Genomic DNA, 19918 nt, shown 5'->3' with positions numbered 1-19918 from the left:
CCTGCACACCTGTAAAAACACTTTCTGACACTTTTAAAAATCTGCACCAGTGGAAGTGACCTGCAGATTCGCAGCTGCTATGATTGTGCTGTTGCTAGGAAGATGTCACCCACACAGCCCGTTTTTCATTGGCCTGAACAGATAGAAGTAAAAATGCTCCAATTCTGAACTATATGAGGGGTGTGGTAGGATAATCCAGCCAATATTGATCCATGGTCTTCCAAATGGCATAGGGCCTGCTGTAAAACGAGAAAGGATGTCTTATTTTCTGGCTGGAGTCTGGAAGTTCAAACCTTCAACTTAGATAGTGTTGTGATGTAGTGCTCAAAGTTGATGGTTTGTCTGGGTTCCAGGAAATCCAGAACAGTCACACATTTCCTATTCCAAAAGATAGTGCACATCATTTTACCCTCTGAGGATTGCATTGAACTTTTCCTCTGATGAGGAATTTATGTGTTGCTATTCCATGGACTGCCATTTTTACTTTTTACTCATAGTGGTGACACCATGTTTAATCATTGGCAATGATGTGATCCAGGAAACTGTCACCTTCAACCTCAAACTGGTCCAGTAGTTCCTGGCAAACTTTCATAGGGTATTGTTCACAGGACCCACCTGGCACAAACTTTGTGATATTTCAACATTGTTACTATTGTTTACAACACTGAAGCTGATATTCAGCTCTGTATACAGTTCCCTGAACATAATCTGCCAATTTGCAGGAATTAGCAGATCAAGACGCTCTTCATTTCATCATGTGACAGCTGTACATGGCGGTCCAGAATGTGGCTTGTTTCTCATGTTGCTGTTACACTGCTGAAATGCACCACTCGCCATCTCACTGTGCTCACTTCCTCTGTTTAGTCTCTGTAAATGTTCAGCAAGCACTGATGAATGTGAATGGGTGTTATCTTTTCTGCAAAGAAAAACTCATTTCCTCACCTTTGCTTCATCAACACTTCCATGTCAAATGCCATTTTGTCCCAGTGTCCCTCTGCTGCCATCTGTCATATGGCAACAAAATGTAACAATATTGGTGGGAAGGCTCAGCCTTTATCTCCATATTACTACCAACCTCCTCTGATGTTTTGCTGCAACATAACAAAATAGGAGATATTACTTTCAGAGCAGCCCTCATATTTATAAGGGTATTTGCCATGTTCATGAATTATTTTTCAGAGGTCTATAAAAGGAAAATAAAAAAGGAAATTTCTTTGTCTGACAAGAATATATACATGCAGCCTGTCTGATCACAGCATGAACTCAGTGCTGTTTTCATGTAGGATGCAGAATCTCAAGTTCTGCCAGAAATAACTAAGCATTTATGTTTAGGATTTAAGAAGATGATGAAGCAGATGATTCCATTATGCTGAGTCTGCTTTAGTAATCGTTAACTCCGTTTGGCTTTGTTATTTCATAAATCTCTTCAATGAGATGTTCCATGTTTTAACTGATTGTGCTATCAGGCATGCTGTCAAGTTCCCATGACTTCCTGAGTTACTGTGCTGAGCACTGGAAGTTTTCAGCATGCATACCCAAGTACAGGGCAGTAACACTTTGCTTAAAGTCTTTGAAGATAAACTGCATTATCCTAAACCTCCTTCTGTGAGAGGTTTGTGCAGATTCTCTGCTGTATTCTAGCAGTGTATGCTCAGCTAGTTGACACATTTTCTACTGTAAACTGTCATGACTCCACAGTGTGTGTGAACCCAAGAAAGATCACAAGACAGTAATCTGATGGGCAATGCTTACTTTATGAGAGATTCTAGATCAAGTGATGCTCTGAATCATGCATAGCGTATGCTTGCGCTATTTCTTCCCAACTCTAGTTAAGGCCCTAGTCGTTTGCCCATCATCTTAGCTATCTTGGGGAATATTTGTGTATGTTGTGTATGTAAACTTTCTATTGGTCTCTGACTTTCTCCTGTTGTGGCATTACAGCTTTTTTCCCTTTGTACTCTCAAGATACTTGGACTGACAAAACAAAATAGTGTCTGGTCCAGGTCTGTTAGTGGCTACAGATGTTAATGTGCATATAAAAAACGTTTTTTCTATTTGTCTAAAATTGTCCTCTCTTAAAAAGACTTTACTGATTTATTCTTAAGCCCTTCAACCAGCAACAATATTCCACTAATGAGAGTGGTACAGTCTGTGAAGCACACAAAAAGGAGAAGCAGCACAGTAATGAAAGAAGGTTGGATGGTTCACTATACCAGCAAGGACACACTGGTAAGAAATATTAAGGAAGACATTACTTCACATGCTATATAACTGTTCAGAATGAAAATTCTAATAGTACATTAATAATTTAAAGTCACTCTTATATGCCATTTTTACAACATCTGTATTTCCCATAGTACTAAATCTGTAGCAGAGCTTGTAAGAAAGTTATTTCACTGTACCAGGAGACACTTAAAACACACAGTAGTATCTGAATCTGTGAGTTGCATTATCACAGACCAAATATGAAGACATTCTGAAGAAAGTAAAAAAAAATTAACACTTTAGAGGTTCTGGAAAGTATCTTTATCTTCCAGCTACTGTTTCCTAGATATCTTACTGTTAGGTGAGTTTATACTTTTGTAAAATAAAGGTATCAATAATAATAATAATAATAATAAGTTGTTTTCATTCAGACCTGCAAAAACAGAAATCAGAATGTCAGTATAGGCCTTCTAAAGTGGGCTACTACCAATAGAAAAAGAAAGTTTATTTATTTTATTAACATAACTGCTGAGTGTAACCTTGGGACTATAATGACATGTTAAACTTCCAAAACATGGACTAGTTGAACTGAGCTACATTAGTACAATAAAAGATGAACTTATAAAACCTTAACTCAAACATAAAGGCCTCATAAAATTTTCGTAATAGCGAATGAAACTTTATCCTTCCCAGTTCATCCCTTCAGATGAAAATGTAAACTTTTGGAAATGGTGCATTTCAGAAAAGAGCATTTCTTTAGTTTTCTTGAAATTTTCTTCTTGAAAATTGGTAGAAAAATTTTCCCCTTATTTTTCTTTGCAGAGAAAGCGACACTACTGGAGACTAGACAGCAAATGTATTACTCTTTTTCAAAATGATACTGGAAGTAAATATTATAAGGTAAGGAATATTTTTCAATTTCTTTTTCTGCTATCAAAAAGTAATGACTGGAGTGAATTGCTGAATAAATAAATACTAAAGCTGCATTAATAGCACAACTTGGAACTGTTTGTTTTCATTACCTTACTTGCATATGTGGGTATTGCATTTCACAAGCAAGTGTCAAATCAGAAAAGTGTTATTATTATGTTACGTTATATGTTATGCAAATGAAAAGTTTTATATCGGGGCAATTCACTACGAGTGACAAATTTTGCCAAGAAGCTCATCTGACATTCTGTTGTTCATTATATAAATTGTTTCCAAACAATAAAGTGTTGTACATATTATTTTAATTCTGTCCTTTGGAAATTATGTTGTGATTTAAATTGTAAAACATTATTTTAATTCTTGCATCCTTCTACCTGAAGCAGTTAAACTCCTTCCAGAGGAAGTTAGTAAAATGTGTCCTTTAGTCTTATTCAAGATGAAACAACCAAGTTCATGCCTATGTGAAATGTGGATTTGGAATATATATTCATTATGCTTTTATTTACAGAGTTCTTTGCAAGTAAGTTTGCAAATAGTTAAATTTCTACTTGGAAAAAAACATTTGTTATTTTACACTCAGCAGGCCTCTGTGTCAAGGAGTTCCAGGTTACAAGAACCTTTTTGTTCGTACGAGAAACATGTGGATAAAAGCAAGGTCTAATGTTATAAATTAGTGAAATAAAATTCATGTCTTAGTTTTATATGTTGATGATCTTTACACAGATTTTTTTTTTTATTTTTTTTATTTTAGGAAATTCCACTGTCTGAAATTTTCTCTCTGGAACCTGCAAAAACTTTCACTTTACTGCCTCAAGGAGCCAATCCTCATTGTTTTGAAATAAGCACAGCAAATATAGTCTATTATGTTGGAGAAAACATAGAAAACCTCTCAAGTGTTCCACTGAATAATGGTGTTCTCACTAGTGGTATTGGCATAGATGTGGCAAGAATGTGGGAGATTGCAATACAGCATGCCCTGATGCCTGTCATCCCTAAAGGTGCATCAATGGGGTCGGGACCCAGCCTACACAGTAAGTATGTTTCCTCCATTTCAGATAAATGCAGTCATTAACAAATAGCATGGCTCGATCTTCTGCATGGAAATATTGCCCAACTAGTAAAGGCTTATCAACTGTCTGTATATTTTAAAAGCCACAATTTTTCATTCATGTATTTCCAGTTTATATTAGGTCATCTGTGTTAATATACAATGTGCAAATTTGATAGTGAGCAAATAGTTGTTCTACTCCTAAGGCATCTCTTCCATATTTGTGTGTTGCTGACAAGAATGACAGCTTCCTTGCGTAGTGGCATGAAGTTTTCTGAGCTCCAGTTGAGAATTGATAGATGTTTCCCATCGTTATTGTAATTTATATTGCTATATATCGCAGAAGCATCCATTCACTCTTTAGGTCACTGCAGCATAGATTATATGCTTCTTTTCATCACATTTGGTTGTACAACTGCCACAAACATTCTCCCATGATGAGATGAAATGAACTCAAGTGTGAAGAACAGCTGTTCTGTTCACAGTGAGGTATGGATGTTACCCAGGACCAAAAGGGCTAAATATATCTTTGCCTCTAATTTATATACTTTTGGATAATTCCCTACCAAAGCTAGGACATTATGTAAACAAACATGAAACTGGTTTATATCTTTTGAGGTACTAATAACGAAGTAGCACAGACCAAACAGTTCACCACTACCAAGTATGTGCCACTGTGGTTTCTTTGCTAATTGTACTTAGCCTACTCACTGTAAAGCAAATTCAGATATGTCTACACAAACTGGATCAGATCTTGTGTTGCAACATAGATGTGCTTTAGCACTTGACATCTGGATGCTATTAATGCAGTGTGAAATACTAATGAGACAGCAAGCCCTTCAGGAACTAAATAGTACAACAGGCTGTGGCATACATCTCCAGGCACAACAGCTCACATATCAGAATAGATCATCTCTGTCTTTTTCTTTCTCAGCTATGTTCCTACATGAAATACTGTCAAGTTTGGATGTCATTCCAGTCATGTTGGTTGCCTAGTGCTCCTGGTTTGAGCTCAGTGTAGTTAAATATATCATCTAAAATGCTCAACTAAGAATTATAGCTCTCTCCTTTGCCTCCTTAGAAGTTTAAAATTTTATTCTATTAATTCATACTTCTCTTCTGCCAGTGCATCACCACTAGCTGAAGAGAATTAGAAGTAATTCATTTCTAATATCTAATATAAATCTTCGCTCTTTTAATTTAAAGCTGTTACCCCTTGTTCTATCTGATTCAGAGTCCTTCTCCAGCTTTCTTGTATGCCCCCTTTGAAGGGCCATGTGAGTATTATCTTTAGTGCAAACACAAAGAAGCACATACATTTGAAAACAAATTAGCAATGCTAAAAATCCTGTATGAAACCAAAACATCCCATTCCAAAATGAATATATTCCTAAGGAGAGGACAAGGAAATAAGTCATTTTGAGCAGAAGTTACTTATGCTACCTTCTGCTGCTAGGGGAGGTGGAGATGGTAGTAGTGATTTTATGCAGAGTTTAATATAGGCTTTATAGAATAGGACACTGATTTAAATGAAGCTGAAATCCATACTGAAAAAATGAAAAGCTTGTGCAGGATTCTAAACAGAGATAGGAGACAGAGGCATCAGTGCTCCAAAGTAACCCCCAAAAATAACTTCTTTGAGTACTACAGTCAGCAGCAAACTTATTCTCCAGTTTTATTAGGTTCTCCATGGATTTGCAAATCAAAAAAGTTATAGTAACGTCCTAAGCTCTGAATTATTAGAAGTTGCTTCGCATAATTGTCATATTAAAGCATAAGTGCAAGTTTTTATTTCTGTTGTGTATTAATAATGTCTATTTTGCCAGTTGAAATACCTATTCCTTTTAGCAGTACACATAGCAATATGAAAAAGTATTAGCCCTAGTCCGAATAGCATCATAGAGTGACTTGGCTTTGAAGGAACCTTAAAGATCATCTAGTTCAGTACACTGAAGCATAGTAAATGAAAGCAGTTTTCCCTGGTTGATATCATGTTACTTGCTTAAGATAAAAAGCCCCGAAATAAAATGGAATAAAGCAGTAGAAGCTTATACATGAGAAATATAAGATTCCACTATAAAATTTGGTAATGAAGTGCGTAATTCTGTTCTTTCCCATATACTACAGAAGTCTATTGTTGAAGCCACATATTTGTGAGGTGATGTAATTTGGTTTTGTCTGGTAGATGAACAAGCTGACCTAATTGGTCCAATTTCTACAGTCATCAGAAAATAATGATGTCATGTTAATGTCATTTGTTATTATTACATGTCTGAACTGAAAGCATAGCTGTCTCAAGTATATTTTACTTTCTTCCCCAGGGGACATATCCATCAGTATTTCTGTGTCAAACTGCCAAGTTCAAGAAAATGTGGTGAGTGTTCTCTGAATGCTTCTGCTAGATATGATATGATTAAGTATGTGAAGTCATTGATCTGTTTTGCAAAAGGGAATGTTAGAGAAGAGTTCCAATCAGCCATTTTTTCCTACTTACACTGTAGAAAGTAACAAACGATTAGCATTATTCACTTTTGAAAAAAGTCAATTTCATGGTATTTTTTTCCTTGAGACACAGCTATTACATAGATGTTATGTAGCTTAAAACAGAATTTAACAACTTATCTTTTCAGATTGTTAATTGCCTAAAAGAAAGCAAGCAGAAGTCATTAAAACATGGCATTTCTGTTGAACTTAGTAAGGCTATCATAAGCCTTTTCTTGTCACCACTAACACATCCAATATTTTTTGTACTAAGATGAGGCTGCAATTTTGGTTATTGATTCTTTTAAGAAAACTCTCATTAATGTTCTGGCAGGCGTGTTTTGAAATGTACTGTAGAGTACATGTATGCACACTGATCAAATATATATATTTTTTTCCCATATTTCGGAGATTAATGTTTGTTGTGTTTATGTAAGCAGGATATCAGCACTATATACCAGATCTTCCCAGATGAGGTGTTGGGATCAGGACAGTTTGGAATTGTTTATGGAGGTAGGTTTCTGGTGAGTTGTACAGTTATGCTTAAGGCTGAAAAAATTTAGCAAACCTGAAAGTATTTGGATTGTGAAGTACTTTATTACAGAAATTAGCTACCCAGTGTTTAATGTAAGTAATATTCTGCCAACAACGGGTTAGTATACTTAATAACTGTAGTAATGTCATAATGTTGTGTAGTAATGTAGCTGTAGTAATGTAGACCCCAAAGTACAGAACTGCCTCTCTTTGAGAAGAGAATTGAAGTATATTTCTTAGGTAATGAAAGAAGGGGGAGAAAGTCATCACTTCTTGCTATTTTTCTTGGCACAACTTTGTGATTCTTTTTTCTTTGTTCTTAATAGTTTTTTTGGATTATTTATTTTTTTCACGTTCTGTTTCTCCATTTTGTTCCTCATTTTTTCAGCAGTTTTGAGGAGGGTGCTTAGGTACAGTTGTTTGAGACAAGTGAGTGATAACTAACTAACATTCTCACTGAAAAATCTCTGTGGGTCTCTGATAAAAATGGGACAGGAAGTTAGATTCTTTTAGGCAATCACCTATTTCATTATTTGCTACTCTGGAACTACCACTGAAACCTATGACCTGCCAGTTGCAAAGAACTCTTATTTTAAGTACATGAAAAGGAAAAAGTATGTGAGAAAGCTAATTTTACATGTATATTGTTGAAAGGCAAAACTAAATTTTTTTATATGCTTGTATTCCTGACATGTTTCAACAGCTTTGTCAGGTGAGAAAAAGTTTGCTCATAAAAGGGAAGGGAAAAGGAAATGGAAGAGAGCTTTCAATTATTTATTTCACTTTATTTAACTTGCAGCAGACTTGCTCTGGGATTTACTTTGTTGTGCATAGTTGTACATAATTGCCACTTACTTGTGGTCAATTATACAATCAAGTAAAAGTGGAACACTTTTCAGTATTAATCATGTTAATTGATGGAGGCCTTCTGTTTTATTAATGCAGGAAAGCATCGCAAAACAGGAAGAGATGTTGCCATTAAAATAATAGACAAACTAAGATTTCCAACTAAACAGGAAAGCCAACTTCGTAATGAGGTTGCAATTTTACAGGTATTTTGCTGTTATTTTTCATTCTTACAAGTCATAGAATCTTTTGAGTTGAAAGAAACTCTTAAAGGTCATCTAGTCCAACTCCTCTGCAATGAACAAGGAATTAATACCAGATAATGTAATTATTTCAGTTGATAATGGCTATTGTTTTTGCTGAAAATTCTAGCATTTTTGCAGCCTAATCTTCATAAATAGTCAGGACTAACAGTACTGGGAATGTTATGTTAGGAGCTGTAATCTCTACAAGCTAAAGCACCAGGCACAGTAATGTATGTTTAACTAATTTTAAGTTAATGCATTCTTTTATAGCATCCCTAGAAACGTTATGCCTGTTGCCTACAGATGAAGTAAGCAATTGAAAATAAGAAAAACTGAAATATTTTCTGTTTTAGGGGAGCCTGGAGGTTAGTTATGTATCATAAAACCTATTAATCATATAGGGATATCTGTGTTGTTCAAATGTTGTATTTACTTTTACTAGAATCTTCATCATCCTGGGGTTGTAAATTTGGAGTGCATGTTTGAGACACCAGAAAGAGTGTTTGTTGTTATGGAAAAACTCCATGGAGACATGCTGGAGATGATCTTATCAAGTGAAAAAGGCAGATTGCCAGAGAGAATAACAAAGTTTTTAATTACTCAGGTAAGTAATTGATCCATAGACCTATAAAGATATTTGAAGTAGTTGTTATCACTGTTTCTTATGTTTTGATTTTGACACAATTTTTCTCCTTCATTCATAAAAGCCTGGATTATAATCATAGAATCATGGAATGATTCTTTAATATTAATATTATTAGAATGATTGTAATAATAATAACAGGGATGTTACATACATCTTTGTGTACATTATCTAATTTCTAGTAAGCCATTAAGAGTTCCTAGCCATAGATACACATGCAATTGCCTGGCTGCTGGATGAGAGAGCCATCAAGTTATGGGTTCACTTATGCTTGAAGGATTAATCACAAGACAGGACTTGACAATGCAAATAGCAAACTATTAAAGAACTACAGAAAGAAATTTGAGCCTTTTGAATTTCCCCATACCCAACCATTGTAGTTTGTGCTATGATCTTCTGTGCCTCTTTTCTGCACTGAGATTGGATCTCAGAGCTACCTCTGATAAAATGAGTCGGTCTTCCTGTATGGTATCTGTTAATAATTTGATCTGTTTGTTTTTTGTCTGTTTTTTTTCTATTCTTCATGTTGTCATGTTATCATATTGTTTCCTTGGCCGCCCACAATATGTTTAAATTTAGATACACAGCTGAGTAATGAGCCACCTCAAAGTCACAGCAGCCTGTTTTTTTGTTAAGGCAAGAAAAAGAATGGAGCAGGAACAGTTGTGTTACAGTGGAAGCTTATTATTAGAAATTGAACATAACAGGTTCTCTAGCTTTCAGACTTTCATAGGCAAAACTGCCACCAACTTTATAATTTGGTTTCTTGCATTAATGGGTTCATTCAGCCTCTACCCATTGCCTGTTCTAATACAGTGGAAAATTCTGGCAGCCTCTGACCAGACAGATGGAATGAAGTTAAAACCACAGAGATAGGACGGATGTCTCTTACACTTCCTTGGCATTTTGTTCACATAACAGCACAAAAATGCATGTAAGGCTCTTCGTTTTATCACCTCAAGAAAATATTTTAATTGGATCACAGAATATTTCCGTGAAAATTTTTGAGTGAATAATTTATATCTGGAAAGCCATTTTGCAGATGTTTCTGTGTTAAAAGTTTCAACAACACCAAAGCAAACAAAGAAATGTACTCAGAATGCAGTTTCCCGAAGTTGTTTAGAGCATAACATCTTTGGAGAGGGAACAATCATGTTTCAAACAGTGAAACATAGCTGATCTTTTTTTTTCTTGCACTGTGACACTGTAGAGAAAGATAAATTCTTATTGGGTTGTTTCTCTCTACAGCAGTCCTAGATTCTCTAGTCAATGTTGCTGTCAAAGTAATATAAACCCCCAAAATTTATAAATTTATGTATAACTCCCCATGTAAAGCTGAATTTCATTCTGATTTGTTTCTTCACAGATCCTTGTTGCTTTAAGACATCTTCATTTCAAAAATATAGTTCATTGTGACCTCAAACCAGAAAATGTATTATTGGCGTCAGCAGATCCTTTCCCCCAGGCAAGTAGAAATTATTCTAATTAACAAGTGCTAATTCTGCTTATTTTATAAAAAAACAAAAGCATCTATCTGTATTGGTTCCAGGAACTACACAAAATTATTAGATTTGAATGTCCAAAAAAGTGGTAATTCAAGAACTAACTTCTGTCAACTTGATTCATTCAGGAAAAGGTCATCTGTAAAGCAACCATTCTGTTTGGAAGGAATCTAAGCAGTTAGGCCCTTCCAAAACTTCATTCCCTTCATACTAAGTTGTCCTGTGTTTTTGCTTTCACTCTACTACAGTTTATTTATGACATGAAGGAATGCAATGAATTGGTAATCTAGTCTGATGCCTTGGTGAACTATGAGAAGGTTAAAAGAAATAAAGTTTCCTGAAGATGTATTGTACAACTAAACTATGATAAAAGTATGTCAACTGTATTTAATAATAAAAATATCTTTAAAATAAATAAATGTTACAATAAATAAATAAATATTTAATTTACTTCATTTATTTATTAAAAATGTTTTTAATTTATTACTTAATTTTAATTTTATTACTTTAATTTACTTACAACAATTCTCCTTAAACAGGTAAAACTTTGTGATTTCGGCTTTGCTCGAATTATTGGGGAGAAATCCTTCAGACGTTCGGTTGTAGGAACACCAGCCTACCTTGCTCCAGAAGTGCTGAGGAATAAAGGCTATAACAGATCTCTGGATATGTGGTCTGTGGGTGTTATCATTTATGTAAGTCTCAGTGGTACCTTTCCATTCAATGAAGATGAGGACATACATGACCAAATCCAGAATGCTGCTTTCATGTATCCACCCAATCCTTGGAAAGAAATCTCTCATGAAGGTAATGTCTATTTGTGGCTGTTTGTATATAAATGCCAAAAAAACAGCTTTTGCCTGCATTCTCCACGAAGAATGTCAATGGTTTATGGGCTGGTTTGGCCCGGTTCTGTGACGAGCGGGGCGGAGGGATTTCACAAAATCTGCACCTCCGGAAAAGGGAAACAGAGGCCCCCAAAATAATTAAAAACAGTGGCAACAATCTGAGGAGAAACAAACTAATTTACTAAATATGGTATCAGAATGAAAAATAACACACTGTAATACAATATAATTAGAATTGAAGCTAATAAATCAAATATAATGAGAAAGAGTGTCCAAAAGGTGGATAGGCTTCACCATAACACTGAGGTGTGAGATGTGCAGTCCAGCTGAGCAGCAGGGAGGAGAACCTGACAAAGAAGAGCACATCAGGTGACCTTGCCAGGGATCATATCTCCTCTCTGACTGCAAAGCCTCCTGGGGTATGTAGTTCTTCTCTTTCGGACAGGTGCCTGGAACTGGAGTATTAACACTTTAACTACCAGTGCATTACATGGTGTTATGATATGGAATACTGATAACCAAAAATCATAAAACCATGACAAGTGTATTCTGCTTTCATATATTTTCTCCCCTGTACATATATGCAAAAAGTAAAAGAAATTAAAAAAAAAAAATCAGGTGCCATTATATACCATAATGAAGTATCCCTGTTTTGTCATATGAGATGCTTTAGACATTTCCTGCCTGTGACATAATCCTCTAGTGAGAGATTTCTCCAGGTGTTGAAGGAAGCATGAGGGAGGATGGGGAGAAGTCTTGGAGAGACCCAAAGAGATTTTTGAAATATTTAAAAATATATCAGCTGTGATTTCACCACTGTTTTCCAGTACACAACAAACACTTTCAGCTTACTGGATTTTTATTTAATAATTTCTTTATTTTTATTGTTGCCTTTATATCTTTAACTTCCTGCAAGATTTCTTTGTAAGTCTTAAAGCAAAGGAAGCATTGTATGTATCAGGTTTGGATTGGGGTTTTTTTTGTTTGTTTTTTTCCCCCAGACTTGCAACACACTCCAAACTGAATTAAAAGATTATAATTCAGAATTTTTATTTTTACAGTCCAGTGACAGATGACCATTTTTCCTTGTTTTTAACTGAAATGTTTTACTTACATGTTAATGGTAACTTAAGAGATATATGCCTCCTGCTTACTGTAGTGTACACTGAGCCACACGCTCTCAGCTGAAAAATTCTTTTTGTCTTCTCTGGAATTCTATCTCAGCAGTAGAAGTTTTATAATATCTGTTGAAAATATTAAAAAACAAAACAAAAAAACAAAAAACAAAAAAACATAAATCTGCACAATTGCACACTGATGTCCTCATGAACCTCTACGCACCCCTGATAAGTAAGCTGACAGAATCTGTTGGCAGCAATGCTTTTTCTGGTGCTAGAAATAAGCAAATAGCAGTCAACACAGGAGAAGCTGCAAGAAACTGTCTCCACAAGTTCTGCTGTGGTAGACACGAGATCAATTTCTACATTCAGAGGTGAAGATTGAGTAGAGCACCTACAGAAAACTCACCTACCAGAGTGTTATCTATCCTTCTACACAGTCATCAGCCTTCTTTAAGAGTAAATGGATATCAGGCTGAAAACATGTAGGAGAAAGAACACACACTTTAATAAATCATAATGTTAAAATCTGCTTTTACATTGTCATTTCATTATATACTTGAAATTGTTAATTGATGAGCCATTCTGATGTGGTAAACACAAGTCTAAATCTGAACAGATCCACGATTCTTAAAACAGAGAGCTGGAATCTAGATCTCTATCCAAGTATTACTCCTGGAGCTAAAATTTGAGGTTAGACATTATCTCCCGTCTAATAACCATAAATAAACATTTATCAACCTATCTCTATCAAACTTTTTTTTATCTAGGTGGAATTTAACACATAAAAAACATTTTGGGGAATGTAAATCTCTTGTGCTCTCAGAAAGGTATCCTTAAAGAACTGCTAGCTCTGTTCTGTTCCTATGTCCCAAAGGACTGTTTCCCAACGTATCCCATCCAATAATGCCTTAGACACACAAAATTTTGCTCTCCTGAAGTTCAGAGTCCTGAATCTGCTCTTTTCCAGACCCATATTCCTTGAGATCACAAATCCAATCTGAGCATGATTGCTACAGCCAAATTGCCTCAAATCTTAACCTCTTTAATGAGATCACCTGCATTGGCGAACCTCACTGCTGGTTGGTCTGTCCAATACATATCTGTTCCGGGAAGTTATCCTCAGCAGATTTCAGGAGTGTACTGAATTGCTTGCAGCCCACCCTGTTATTTTCCCAGCAGTCATCCAGGTGGTTGAAATCCCCAATTAGGATGAGAGCCAGTGAGCATGATGCTTCTTATCGCTGAAGGAAGAAGGCCTTGTCAGCAGACTCCCCTTGGTCTGTTGGCCCGTAGTAAATCCTGATCACCAGAAGTAGACCCCAACCACTGGAGTAGAAGTAAATATTTGCTCTCCATTACTTGGTGCTTTCTTCTCATACATCCAAAAGGATTCGGGCACTCTAATAATTGACTATAAATCTTACCTTACCAATAGATTCTAATAATGGTAACTTCATCCAGAGACAACAGTACATGCCTCAGTAATAGCAGGCATAAACATAAAATTCAACAAACTTGCAAGAGTTAGGCTTGCCTAACTTACCATCTAAGACAATTAAAATTTACTTCAATTTATGCATGCTAACTTACTTCAGAATTTTAACAGGCTAGGATTATGGATGAGCAGAATTTCTGTCCTCTTCCCCTATTAAAAATTAGCCTATAAAATTTAAGAGTTCTCAACTTTTATATCCCTGACAAATATTTTTTTCCCAGTTGATATCCATATCCAAAACTGTACCATGAGCATTATTTCCCAAGCAGAGCACTCATCCGTGAAATGTCTTCACTGATTTCCATCCCCAAAATGCAATAGCATTTTTCCACATTTTCCAATAGCATCTCATATTTGAATGACTACTTGCTGAAAACTGAGTATGCATTTGTATGTCAAAATAGAATTGGAAGAAATAGCAGCATAGAGGTAATTTTTGTGGTAATCTTTGTCTAACCTGCTATTTCTGCTCTCTCTGTCTTCAGGTATTGTCAAGCCATTTTATGCTTCTGAATTCATTCATCTGCTATATGACAATTTGGCTTCATTCAGACCTCCATCTGGATTTTTGCTAGATGTTAGTGCATAAGAATGTACAAGCAGGGTTCTCTTTTACCTGTAGCTGAGTAATTTCACATCTGTGAAATTTAAGTAGTATTCCAATCATTTGTAGTTGATGCAAAAATAAATTAATAAATTAGAAATACAATGATTTACAAAAAAATCAGAGAATGAAACCACACCATCAGCGATCTAAAACTTGACATAGTACATATTAGACCCAAGAAGTTCAAAAGAACGTCCAGCGTAGAGAGGACATATCAGGTAAAACATATGAACAAGCAGAGGAACAAATGTTTTCAGGGAATACTGTCCTTATATTCAACAGTGTGGAAATACTGTTTAAATCTTTTGAGATAATACAGATTTGATGGACTGAAAGATCGAAGTTGGAAACAATCACTAACACTGTTGAAAACAGGCTGCATGCTTGACAGATGTGAAATTACTCAGTTGTACGTAAGAGAGAATCCTACATCTGCATTCTTACATGCTAATATGTAGCAAAAATCCAGACAGAGGCCTGAAAGGAGCCAAAATTGTCATGTAGCAGATCAGTGGAGGATTCTAAACCATGTTCTTCCTAGAGAAGGTGATCCAGATTTTATTTTCTCATTTGTGGACAAATAGATTTTTAGCTACCATCTCTCTGTTAGTGCACTAAAGGAGAGTTAGTGTGCTACATTCTCTAAATCTTTTTTTTCTTCCCTCTCAAAATGTCTGAGGAGTGGGTGTGGAATTGGAAAGCCAGTGAATTCTGATCAGGACCATATGGAGGCATTCTGAAAACTCATTTGTTTTCCAAAACAGCAGGGTTAATCTGTCTTTCCCCTCTTGGGTGAAAGAGAAATTCTCAAGTTCCAAACTATGAGGAGTAGTAGTATTTTGAAATTGCTGACTTTGTAACCCCGCTTCTTCCACTTTCTGCCTTGAAGCTGCTGCTCTCAGTCATCCAACAATGTCACTTCAGCAGTGATACTGGGAGTCTCAAAGAAATGTGCACGTGTGTTTACTATAAACTGCTGTGGTATCTGCATTATACTGTTGTCCTCACATAAGTATTTTTTCACTTGAGGAGGAGCTGAGTGAGAATTGACTTCAGTCTTTGCTACCTGCCTACAAGTAAACACAAAGAGATAGACAATATAGTAGCTAGCAGGCAGCTGTTTAGTAAAATGTAATCCTATTAGGAAGGTTTGCATGAGTACTTTCAGGAGCATCAACAGTGAATGCAGTTTGTAAAATGCTGGAGAGTGGAGAGATAACTGCCCTCATTTCACAACTACCGTGTTTGTCTGTCTCTGTTTGTATGCCTTAGTTGAAACAAATACATTTCAACTGATATGCTCTAATATTTTTTTTTCCAGCTATTGATCTAATAAATAATTTGTTGCAAGTGAAAATGAGAAAGCGCTACAGCGTGGACAAAACATTAAGCCACCCCTGGTTACAGGTATTGCTACAAACTCCCTGTTTCTTCCTATGCATTTACGTTCCCAGTATATAAACATTTTTATTGTTAAGTACAATAGAATCTAAACAGATCTACAAACCTGAAGGTGCTTTCTGATTTTGAGAACCACGTACTTCTTTACCAATTTACCAATAGATTCTAATTAATTTTTGAAATACAAAATTCCAATACTAAACTCTCTCATGTTTTCAAAATACAATGCAGGAATAATTTATCTTGTTTGCCCACTAAGAATGTTTTATATATATGTTTGTATGTGTGTGTATGTGTAGATAGATAGATAGATAGATAGATAGATAGATAGATAGATAGATAGATAGATGTAATGGTGGAAATAAACCTTTATAGTCACTTGACTTGCATTATCTAATTGCCTAGATTCTACCTTGATTCCCTTAGTATTAAAACTAATCAGTGGGCTGCCCTTCAGTCATCAGAAGAGATAGTGAAGCTGCATGCTTTCCAGGAAAATATATTAGCCACTTTCATTTGAAATCCTCAAATCGAAACTAAAATGTTATGAATTTCTGATGTGCTAGCAGCCATTGTCTTCTGCTCCTTATATATTAGATTTTTATTGAGGCAGTAGCAAAGTCACTGCATGCTATAAGATACAAAACAGAATCAGTGCATGGAGCAGGGCAAGCTAGGCACTGGGCACCTTGGGAATGGGACAGACCAAATCCTAACTGGGACATCAGCCATGAGATCTAAGGAACAGTTTACAACTTATCAATGAGAATGGAAAATATTATTTTTGTTGCAAATATTATTGACTGGGTCACTGAAGCTTCTCATTAAGCATCCAGTGCTTCTGAGGTGCCTGTGTCCTCAAGGATTCTCTGTGCTCAGAAATGGATGTAACTCGTGACTCAGGACTGACTGCATCACACACTTAGAATCACTCCGGTTGGAAAAGACCTTCAAGATCATAAAGTTCAACTGCAACCTAACCATACTACCCTAACTCTAACAACCCTCTGCTAAATCATGTCCCTGAGCACCACATCCGATCAGCTTTCAAACACATTCAGGGACCGTGACTCAACCACCTCCCTGGGGAGCCTATTCCAGAGCTTAACAACCCTTTCTGTAAAGAAGCTTTTCCTGATATCCAACTTAAACCTCCCCTGGTGCAACTTGAGGCCATTTCCCCTCGTCCTGTCACCAGTGAGAAGAGTCCAATCCTGCTCTCACTGTGAGCACCTTTCAGGTATTGGAAGAGAGCAATAAGGTCTCCCCTCAGCCTCCTTTTCCCCATGCTAAATAGCCCCAGTTCCCTCAGTCACTCATCTTCCAAGGATGCACATATATGCATAGGAAAGTAATCGTGCAGAGGCATAGCACAGATTAGATGCGTAGTTCACAATCCCAAAGGAATACTCATCTGAACTGATGCCTGGATCCTATTCCAGTACCCTGCACTTTACCAGTGTTTCTCAGAGTGGAGCATGACCTGCTGAACAAGAGGAAAAGGGCTGCAACCACACGCTCAGCCTTCACATTCCTTCTAGGCTTATTTTCTTCCTTTCAGATTTCCTGTCACCTTTCAGTCTTTTCCTCCAGTACTGTGCTCTCTTCCCACGCCGTCATCAGAAAGTATATTTCTGAGCTTTTGGAGACCAGAGATGTAATCTCTACAGTGTGGATGCTGACTGATTCACACGATGGAATGTTGTTCTTCACCTCTCATTCACTTTTTTCCCTTGAGCAATGGTGAATGGGACGGATACTTTTCTCACTCAAGTTGAATTTACATAATACACCTTTATGCCAAGATAGAACATCTTTCTTGACTATATGATATAGATTATTAGGATGTAGATGTTTGTTTAAGGATGATTTTTTCCCTTTTCATTTTCATAAAATCATTAAGGTTGGAAAAGACCTACTAGATCATCTAGTGTGATTATCAACCTCCCACCAGTATTTCTCTTTAAACCATGTCCCTAAGTACTATATCTACCCTTTCCTAAAGACCTCCAGGGAGTGACTATCTCTTCATTGGGCGACTTGTTCCAATGCCTAACTGCTCTGTCTAAGAAATTCTTCCTAATATCCAACCTGAACTTTCACTGGTGCAAATTAAAGATATTCCCTCTTGTCCTAACACTAATTACCTGATAGAAGAGTCTGACCCCTGCTTGGACATAACCTACCTTCAGGTAGTTCTAGAGAGAGAGATGAGGTCTCCCCTGAGCACTCACTTCTCCAGACTAAACAATCCCAGTTCCCTCAGCCATTCCTCACAAGGCTTGCACTCCACATCCATCACCAGCTTCATGTCCTTTCTCTGGACACGCTCCAGGGCCTCAATGTCTTTCTTGTAGTAAGGAGCCTGAATCTGAATGCAGTACTCGAGGTGTGTCCTCACCAGGGCTGAGTAGAGGGGGATGATCACCTCCCTGGTCCTGCTGGCTACACTAATTCTGATACAAACCAAGATGCCATTGGCCTTCTTGGCCACCTGGGCCCACTGCTGACTCACAGGTGTTGATCAGCACCTTTAGATCCTTTTCTTCCATGCAGCTTTCCAGTCTCTCTGCCCCAAGCCTTTAGTGTTGCCAGGGGTTATTGTGACCAAAATACAGGACCTGACACTTAACCTTGTTGGATTTTATCCCATTGGCCTCTGCCCAATGTCCAGATCCCACTGTAGGGCCTTCCTTTCCACAGGTGGAGTGACAAGGAATTATTTTATCACCCATGTCTTGAATCTCAGTAGTCAGTAAAACAGCCTGTAATACCTCCATATTAATAGCAGAGTTTAATAAAATTAATGATTCAAACATACCTGAATAGACCTATTTCTATTGACAGATTTCATATTTATTAATTGTATAATTTCTCTGTTCTGAGGCAATAGGGATGCAGATTGACAAGTTAATAGCACTTTGCATATTATTGGTAATAGAAGGAAATGTCATTTATTTTAGAAATGTTAAAACAAATCCTACTGCTTTATTTCAGGACTATCAAACCTGGTTAGATTTAAGGGAGCTTGAATGTAAAATGGGGGAGCGTTACATCACCCATGAAAGTGATGACTCTCGATGGGAACAGTATTCAGGAGAACATGGACTGCAGTATCCAGCACACCTTATCACTCCGAGTGCTAACCACAATGAAAACACCACGCTACAAGAAACAGAAATGAAAGCCCTCAGTGAGCGTGTCAGCATCCTTTAAGTTGCATCCCTATAATCTGTCAAAACACTGTGGAATTAATAAATACATACGGTCAGGTTTAACGTTTGCCTTGCAGAACTGCCATTATTTTCTGTCAGATGGGAACAAAGCTGTTATGCTGTTACACTGTTGATGAATCTGAGTTGCCAAGACAAATCAACAGAAACATTTTTGTGTGACCAACTGTGTTGTATTTACAAAAGTTCCCCAGAAACACTAAACTTGTTATTGTGAATGATTCATGTTGTATTTAATGTATTAAAACCTGTCTCCACGGTGCCTTTTCAAACTAGTGTTTTTCTTACTTGAGCCTTATTTGGTAAGAGAACTTTCCCATGAAGATCTGTGTTTTTTTGTTTGTTGTTTTTTGCATCATTAGTTTTGTAATTGTAAGTAAACTCTTGAAGAGTAGGTTATTACTGCTGTTCTGTGAACAACTACTACTATTTGGATAAAAGCTTTATTTAGTGCAGGGGAAAAAATAGCAAAAAAAAAAAAAACAGAAAGCATAGCACTGTACAGACAACCAAATCAGACAACCTGTGTATATGTGTTTGTGTATATAAATAGACACACACACAAGGTATAACCTGCTATTAAGCCTAAATGCCTTAGTAATGTTAACTGCAGCATATGCCAGTTGCATTTTGCTTTTTCTCAAAATATTCTTCTCTAATAGGAATATTCTGTAATATGTACATTCAGAAGTTAAATAACGTCAACTTTGTGTATGTTTTCAATAAAAGCCTTGTTAAAATAGTTCACTTGAGTAACATTATTGTTAAAATATCCTCAG

The 19918-nt window shown here is 36.5% G+C and overlaps 1 protein-coding gene across 6 annotated transcripts in view; it reads left to right on the top strand.

Annotated features, from left to right (window-relative positions):
• The window catches only part of PRKD1 (protein kinase D1), a 110325-nt gene extending 90444 nt beyond the window's left edge, over positions 1-19881 (top strand). For 4 of the 6 annotated variants that reach the window (XM_048947761.1, XM_048947759.1, XM_048947764.1 and 1 more), the window contains 11 exons: positions 2106-2229; positions 3028-3105; positions 3887-4166; positions 6505-6557; positions 7102-7177; positions 8144-8250; positions 8732-8893; positions 10299-10397; positions 10974-11241; positions 15827-15912; positions 18904-19881. In XM_048947761.1, the coding sequence (XP_048803718.1) occupies positions 2106-2229; positions 3028-3105; positions 3887-4166; positions 6505-6557; positions 7102-7177; positions 8144-8250; positions 8732-8893; positions 10299-10397; positions 10974-11241; positions 15827-15912; positions 18904-19122 (1552 nt within the window). In that variant the 3' untranslated portion in view covers positions 19123-19881. The remainder of the gene's footprint in view (positions 1-2105; positions 2230-3027; positions 3106-3886; positions 4167-6504; positions 6558-7101; positions 7178-8143; positions 8251-8731; positions 8894-10298; positions 10398-10973; positions 11242-15826; positions 15913-18903) is intronic. The other 2 variants (XM_048947762.1, XM_048947760.1) reach the window with 1 other exon arrangement.
• Positions 19882-19918: the final 37 nt, after the last annotated feature.

This window comes from Lagopus muta, chromosome 6 (genome assembly GCF_023343835.1).
Source record: "Lagopus muta isolate bLagMut1 chromosome 6, bLagMut1 primary, whole genome shotgun sequence".
NCBI lineage: Eukaryota > Metazoa > Chordata > Aves > Galliformes > Phasianidae > Lagopus > Lagopus muta.
The sequence above is the reverse complement of the archived record's forward strand: the minus strand, read 5'-3'. Positions and strand labels throughout refer to the sequence as shown.